Source organism: Helianthus annuus, chromosome 2, assembly GCF_002127325.2.
Source record: "Helianthus annuus cultivar XRQ/B chromosome 2, HanXRQr2.0-SUNRISE, whole genome shotgun sequence".
NCBI lineage: Eukaryota > Viridiplantae > Streptophyta > Magnoliopsida > Asterales > Asteraceae > Helianthus > Helianthus annuus.
In genome coordinates, this window is record NC_035434.2 from 110915481 (window position 1) to 110923125 (window position 7645).

The 7645-nt window shown below is 40.2% G+C and overlaps 1 protein-coding gene across 1 annotated transcript; it reads right to left on the reverse strand.

Annotated features, from left to right (window-relative positions):
• Window positions 1–567: 567 nt before the first annotated feature.
• On the reverse strand, window positions 568–4568 carry LOC110894186. Its single transcript, XM_022141374.1, has 4 exons — window positions 3582–4568; window positions 2979–3488; window positions 813–1289; window positions 568–711 (listed from the first exon to the last, which is right to left on the reverse strand). The coding sequence occupies exons 1-4, from the start codon at window positions 4566–4568 to the stop codon at window positions 568–570; spliced, it is 2118 nt and encodes a 705-aa protein (XP_021997066.1).
• Between the last annotated feature and the right edge of the window lie 3077 nt (window positions 4569–7645).

Here is a 7645-nt window from a genome sequence, read left to right on the forward strand (position 1 = left end):
CAATCACCATCTTCGTTCTTTTGTTGTAAACTCTGTAGGCCTTCTGTGTGGATGAATATCCCATGAAATAGCAGATATCACCCACTGCTTCAAATTTGATGAGATTTTCTTGAGTGTTCAGAAGAGTGCACGAACATCCAAATGGTCTGAAGAAGTCAATAAGCGGCTTTCTTTTGAAGAGAAGTTCATATGCCGTTTTTCCATGTGGTTTTACAATGAGGACCCTGTTCAGAACGTAGCATGTTGTATTTACTGCTTCTGCCCAAAAGATGATTGGAAGCTTTGAATCCACCAGCATGGTTCTTGCAGCTTCGATCAACGTTCTGTTCTTGCGTTCGGCGACTCCATTTTGCTGGGGAGTTCTGGCTGCACTGTATTGGAGATGAATTCCCTTTTTCTGCACAGAAGGATATGAAGGTCTGATTTTTGAACTCGGACCCATTATCACTTCTGATCGACTTCACTTTCAGTCTGGTCACGTTTTCAATCAGTGGGATGAACGATTTGAGAACTTCAGTTGTCTCGCCTTTTGCTTTAAGAAAATAGACCCATGAAAATCATGAGAAATCATCTGTAATCACCAAACAATAGGAACTTTTTAGCAAGACTTTTAACGCTAACTGGACCAAAAAGATCCATATGTATCAACTGAAGTGGTGCAGTAATCGTATTCACTGCATTGGACTTGTGCGACTTCTTGTGTTGCTTTCCCTGGGCGCATGCAATACATTTTTCAGAAAACGGAAATTCTTTTATCGGAAGTCCTCTTACTAGGTTTAACTTAGAGTGTTTATTCATATTTTTGAATTTACATGCCCCAATCGCCTGTGCCAAAGCAGTGACTCCGATTCTGAAGCCTTTGAAATCAAGCACGTCAAGTTGTCATTTGTCTTGGCATTTTTCATGTTGAGCACGTATGTATTGTTTTGTCTTGGAGCAGTGAGCATGATCATTTCTGCAGGAACGACATATCCAGGCTTGAGAAACAAGCATTCCATGTCATTTAAAAGCACCAATATTCCTTTATCACAGACTTGTGATACACTCATGAGATTGTAGCACAAATCTGGAACATAGTTGACATTTTCCAACGTGAGGGCTTCAGACACCACATCTCTTACTCCAACGATATTCCCTCCTTTCTCGTCTCCACCGAAAGACACGAAATCACCATCGATGAAGCGAAATTTCTTCAGAAGTTCCTTCAATCCAGTCATGTGTCTTGAGCATCCGCTGTCGACATGCCAGATGTACTCCATGAGCATACGAAGCCATTTCTGGAGTTTATTCTGATATACAAAAATATACACAAATTAGTTTGATTTGGGAACCTAGATTTGCTTCATTTTGAATCTATCGTGGTTTTGACCCACGTTGTCCTTTTTTGTTTCCAAAAATAGGTTGTCGACTCGACTAGATTTTTAACAGACTTCTTAAGAAAGTTAAGTCGATATGTGAAATTTGTGACAAAATCATGTTCTGGTTTAGAAAACTTCTTGGTTTTACAATGTTTCGCTGTATGTCCTAAGTGACCACAGCGAAAGCATAAGTGACCACAGCGAAAGCATCTTTTACGTCTGGGTCTTTTGGTGTTAGAAGATGATGTATGTGATGAGAGTCTTGAGCTTTTTGCTTTCTTCATTTTCTTGTCCACTCTGCTTTCATCTTCTGAACATTCTTCATCACTGTCCGAATCGGATGAACTTTCAGATGTGTTGTCCTCGCTTGAGCTTCGCTCTTCACTTGCTTTGTAACTTGACTCATTGTAGCTTTGATCTTCGCTTGAACTTTCTGAGTCTTAGTCTTCAATTGTTTCAACACTTGAACACTCGGAGCTTTCATCATTTGTATTCAGATCTTCACTTGAGGTTTTCGGGGTTTCTTCACTCAAGAATTCGAGACTTTCACCATCTGTTGTTTGATCTTCATTTAAGCTTTCTGATTTTTGTTTATCCTTTGAGGCAGTGATGCTTGAGTCTCCATTGAAGTGATCTTCAGTGACACTCTTTTCTGAATCTGTCATACCTGTTCGAGATGGAATAAATTCTGGAATTTCCTCTGTGAGGAATTTTCCAAAGCTATTCTTTTTCAATTCTGGCACAAATACAGAAGATTCACAAACAGCTTTATCATCACAAAATGCAGAATTTAAATCATGACATTCAGACACAATGTTCACGATCATGGGTCTCAAATGTAGGCACACGGCCCTTACAGTCATCCAAAGATTTAAATTTAGGCACACGGCCATTACAGTCATCCATCCTACTTAAATTATTACATTCATCCTGAGTATTGTTTCTCCTAGAACAGTTCCAAGCGAACCAGTTAACGGTGGAATAACTGTCGCCTGAATATCTGATTCCTATTTTTGAACCGCCGCAGTCTCCATCCTCATCGCACACATCTTCTTTACACACAATTAGATCTGTATTACTTTTAGAAAAGTTAGCGGTTGTTTCATTTTCACAATACTCATTTTGTTCAACAGAGGCCTTTTCATTTATGAGATCGTTTTCGGGATGAGGAGTTGGCATAGGCACATAGTTTTTGCTATGTGGTGGAAAGAAGAGTTTTCTTTCATTTCCGTGCCTATCCTTATATCCAATCCCGTCTTTCACAAACGTTGGTCGTTGGCAGTTTTTAATGTCAGTAAAGGCCTTTTGACTGACATTCCATTTGTCTATTATAATTTGTAATTTATTCTTTTTGTTCAAAGCTTTTTCTAATCTTTCTGTGAGATCGTTAATGATAAAATCTTTTCTAAACACAAATTCTTTTAGAGTTTGCATTTCAGCTAAAGTTGAATTCAACTTTCTCTGATATGCGGCCTCGTTCTGTTTAAGCTCGTCGTTAAATTTTAAAGCTTTGTCTTTTTGTCTCTCAAATTCTAGATTTAGAGACTTGTAATGTGCCACGACATCAACGCATGCAGGTGTGCATAATTTTACTTTAAAACTATGTGGAATACTGTTTACCAAGTCTTTGTCAGCTTTTTCTTTTGAAGATTCTGTTTTCATAGCTGCAACTGGGACCTTTTCTTTTCCCTTCTTCTGATCAGATGCCTCTTCAGACACATGCTCCTTTGCTTCTCCAGACTCCTTTTCTTTCTCAGGCTCCATGGAGGTGAGAATGCTTTTCAGACCTTTGTCAGCCGTATTGTCTCCTTTTGGAATTCCAGCTGGCTGTTTCTCGAACTGCTTCGATGAGGACTCGCTCGAAATCTTTGCCATGAGAGCTTTGTTGACTTGCTCCTTAGCTTCAGCAATTTCTTCACTCCAATCATAGTCTTCGACGACTAAAGCTTTTGGCATGCTAGGAGACGCGTTGTTCTTATTTTCTTCAACGGTGATTTGTTTTACAGCATGGGTTGATTCAATGTTTCCTTCTTTCAACAAGGGGCAGTCACGCTTGAAATGGCCTAGATTCTTACAGTTGTGGCATCTTAGTTTGGATTTATCAAAACCAGCTTTTCCAAGACCCAAACGCTTTCATGTTTTGTCTTGAAATTTCTTTAACCTCAAAGTGATCATGGCCATCTGCCATTTCAGATCCATTTCTTCCATGTCATCTGGATCAACCTGATACATGTCTTCAGCAGTGAACATCTCCTTCTTCAGTTCTCCAGACATCAAAGCTTCATAGCTGCTCAGAAACATGTTGAAAAGTGCCACGTTTTCAGTAGACACCTTCAACGCTTGTGTATCACCAACCGTGATAGTCTTCTCACTAGGTTGTGGAGCTTTTGATGCGCTTGCGGAAGCGTTGACATAGATTAAATCAGAAGCTTGTGGAGTGATGCCACCTGAAGCAAGAAATGCCACATTTTTCAATCCAGCAGAGGTTTGAGTTGACTTTGGTGGGTAACCAGCAGTGTTCATCTCTCGTTTGTTGACATCCATTTCGAAGGCTCTTAGGGTGTTAATCAAGTCGGACAGAGTGACAGGATTTGGATTGTTGAGGAAATCCTTCTTGATCATCATGCATTGAAGACTCCATTCCTTGGGGAGTGAATCTAGCAGCTTCTTTATTGCAGCACGGTTTGTGACAGGATTTCCCGCCTTCTTCATTTTGGTCATCATATTCAGAAAGCGACTGATGTGATCGGAAAGACTTTCTCCACGAACTCCACAAAACATGTCATATTGTTTCTGCACCATGTCTCTCTTGCTTTCGATCAGCTCTTCATTTCCCTCATAATACTCAATCAATGCATTCCAGAGTGCATTTGCAGTTCGGTGTTCTTCAAACATGTTACAGTCATCAGTTGACAGTGACATGGTTAAGGCAGCATGAGCACGACGATCACGTTGGATTAGAGCCTTGTCTTCATCAGTGAAGGTGGTTGCATCATTGTTAGCAACTACCGCATCTCCTCGAACCACCGTTGGAATGTGAGGTCCAGCGGTAACAGAGAGCCACAGATTGTAGTCTGTGTACTCGAAGAACGACTGAATGCGAGTCTTCCAAGTGCTGAAGTCTTCAGCCCCTTTCAGCTTTGGTGGCCTAGTAGTAGTTCCGGTCTCAAGTTCCGCTTGAGCAATTGGACTTAGTTGATTCAACGACATCTTGGCTTGATTTTCACAAAAGAGAGCTGATCAGAGGCTAAATTCGCTGACAGATCACTAAAGGCCGGTAACAGTATTAATTTCGCCGATAATTTGAGAAGCACGAACAATTTCGCTGAAAATCTTCACCGATCTGCTATCTTCGCTGGTACACAATGATGTCCTGCACGAGTGAACAAGCTAATTCCGCTGATACAAGCAACACAAACGTTAGTTTGACTAATTTTGCCGATTACCGTGATAGGAACGCTGTGGTTCAATATCACAGTTCTCGAAGTCACCTTCGATAATTTCGCTACAGGGTCACTGGACACTATTGTCACACCCCGATTTCCACGTGTCTCACTGGTGGGCCCGGTGGGGGATTACCATGACGTAGTTGGCAACAATATAGTCAAACCACACAATTATATGAATGCACAGCGGAAGCATAAAGATAAATATATTTCAACATTGAATGTAATATCAAAGTATCACCATTGTTGAAATAAAATCCACAGGGGATCAATATTAAGATAAAAATAATTGTTCAACAGACGTAGGCATCTTAAGCTTGCAAGACTCTTTATTGATGCTAAAGAGAAATATCCAGCCGATTACACTTAGTACCTGCATTTAGTCTTTTTGGGAAAATACGTCAGTTTACACTGGTAAATACGTTCAACCGACACTTTGGTAAAATGTTTAATAAAATTGATTTGAATGCACAAGGCACAAACTCTTTATAACTTGGGATAATTTATAATTAAATCTTGTAAAGAATTACATGTTTACTATGCGTTCGGTCGCCCGGGTCGTGCCGGGTTAAAGTTTAATAGACACACCACATAGCATAAAACCGTGGCGGGAAAGCCAACGGCTATACTTTTATAATTATGGACATAATGCCGGGTGTACGCCTACACCTGCATGTCATGGTCGTGGCCATTTCGTAAAATGCTGCCAAGGATATCCGGGACATGGTCATTAAGCCCCCAAAGGCGTAAAGCCAACAAAACAAATTTTTAAACGGGTCACATTGATAATACCCAACTACTAATGAGTTGGGGTCAATTGCCCGACCAAGCGGTATTTTAAATACCGTAACCCAAGCCCGTATTACGGAAAACAAGTTAAAAGTATTTACCTTTGCAAGTATAAATCCTTAATCGAATAAATGCAAATATCTTTTACTGGCCTCCTATTCTGGAACGAAGGTTTTAAAATAACCTATTAGAATCCTAACGGGTCTTTAATTTAGCCGTAGCTTAGACCGGTCAGTTTCAAAGGATAGTTACGGTTTAATCGCGTGAAAGGCGAAAACCGGGAAAGGAATGTGATTTGGACCCGACAAGTTTGAAGACTTGTTTTATATGGGTATAATGATCACACTCTGGATTTTGGGGTCAAAAAAATATAGTTTGACCCGTTTCGGCTAGTTTATGTAAACTAGTTACATAAGCCGAACCGTGCGCGCAAAAGGCGTAACGGGTAACCGTAAGAGTCCTACACAGGTTTCCTAAGTAAATATGCTTTTAAGAGGTTGTGGTATCAGTAGGATACCTTCCATAATGCCCGTAACGAGTTTAAGTTCATATTATGCCCCGTAAGAGTATTTCGGTCTTTTTAAAGATTATAAAAGAGGTTTCTGAGTTCTACAGGAAAATCTGAGTTTCCCGAACAGTTTATAAAGTCCAAAATACTTTATTTATCATTTAAAATCAGTAGCAACTGGAATCGGGTCAAAAGACCTTGTAGAACTCAAGTTATACCGAACCGTTGCCATAACCGCAGGTTATGAGCAGGTTAAAAATAATTAAAAATCTTTAAAAATCCCAAAATATTATTTTACATCGGTGTGTAAAAGGTTTGGTGTCGAATATGGGTTTAGATAGGCGTTATGCTAATTGCGCTATTTAATTATTAAAGTTTCCGTAATTTGCGCTATTTAGCATAACTCCTATTCTGGACCTCGGATTGACGTGAAATTTTAGGGACATGCTTAGAACTCAGTAACCAAGGTCATGGTCCTTTCACATGTCCGAAATTTTCGGTTTAAATTGAAAGGGCGTTACGGTCAACTTTTAAGCATTTAACGGAAATGTGTAAAAGACTCGGACAAACAACGAACCGGTCACAGAGGGTTATACCATCATGTAACCTGGTCCTAAGAGAGTCCTCAGGCATATCTAAATCATACTTTAACGGGTCAGAACTGAAGTCAAAGCAAAAGTCAAAGTTTTGCGGCTTTCGGCTCCGAACCGGGTCAAAACAGTAAATGGTCGGATCAAACAAGCTTAGACTAGTTAATATACTTATTATCATGTTTTATGAGTGTTAAAACAGGTTACACACCATCTACATTACTGATTATGCATAAAATCGCAAAATAGCATTTCTGTTGACTTTTTCTAAGCACGTTTGACTCGACATTCGGACTAGTTAGAGTGGGAATCAGTGGGTGCCCTTTTAGGGGTTTAAAGCCCACATGATTACCAACATATAACTACCTTTGATTCGACAAACCACTGGACCATTTGTGATTTATCACAAAGTCAATCGTTAATTACGACGGATTGACTTTTAAGCTAAACTATGCAAAAACTAAGCCACAAAGGGTTGGGCATACTTACAGAAGCATGGTGCACCACTAGAGGCGTTAGATGAATGCTTGAGAGCTTAAAAAATGATCAAGAAGGCAGGTTTGAGGTGTGTTAAACAATGGTGCACTACCTTGCCTTTTATAGTGAAAAATTGAGCTCAAGATCATTACAACTCAACCTACAATTGTTCATGGATGATCAGCAGGTGTCCTATAGTGCTAGGGGACATGTAGAGGGCGCCCATGCTTCAATTAATGCATCAATGATCGTTCACAAGCTCAAACAGTGAATCTGTCCAAGTTTTCTGCATCTGGGACTGTCACGCGGCCCGCATTAAGATTCAGGCAACTTGGACGCGGGCCGCCTAAATCCTCATGTCAGTAAACGGATCTTCATGTGGCGCGCGGCCCGCATTAGATTGCTTGTTTCCTTCACGCGGCCCGCCTGGGGCTTGATTTCCAAGATTTTCAAATCTTTTGTAATCATTATCCTGAC

Bases quoted from the DNA above. Each gene is read 5' to 3' on its own strand.
- LOC110894186 (XM_022141374.1), bottom strand. From the start codon at position 4,568: ATGTCGTTGAATCAACTAAGTCCAATTGCTCAAGCGGAACTTGAGACC. The intron at 3,489-3,581 runs GTTGATCCAGAT...AAAACATGAAAG, and splicing joins CTGCTGAAGACATGTATCAG to CGTTTGGGTCTTGGAAAAGC. The intron at 712-812 runs GTAAATTCAAAA...GCATGCGCCCAG, and splicing joins GGCACAGGCGATTGGGGCAT to GGAAAGCAACACAAGAAGTC.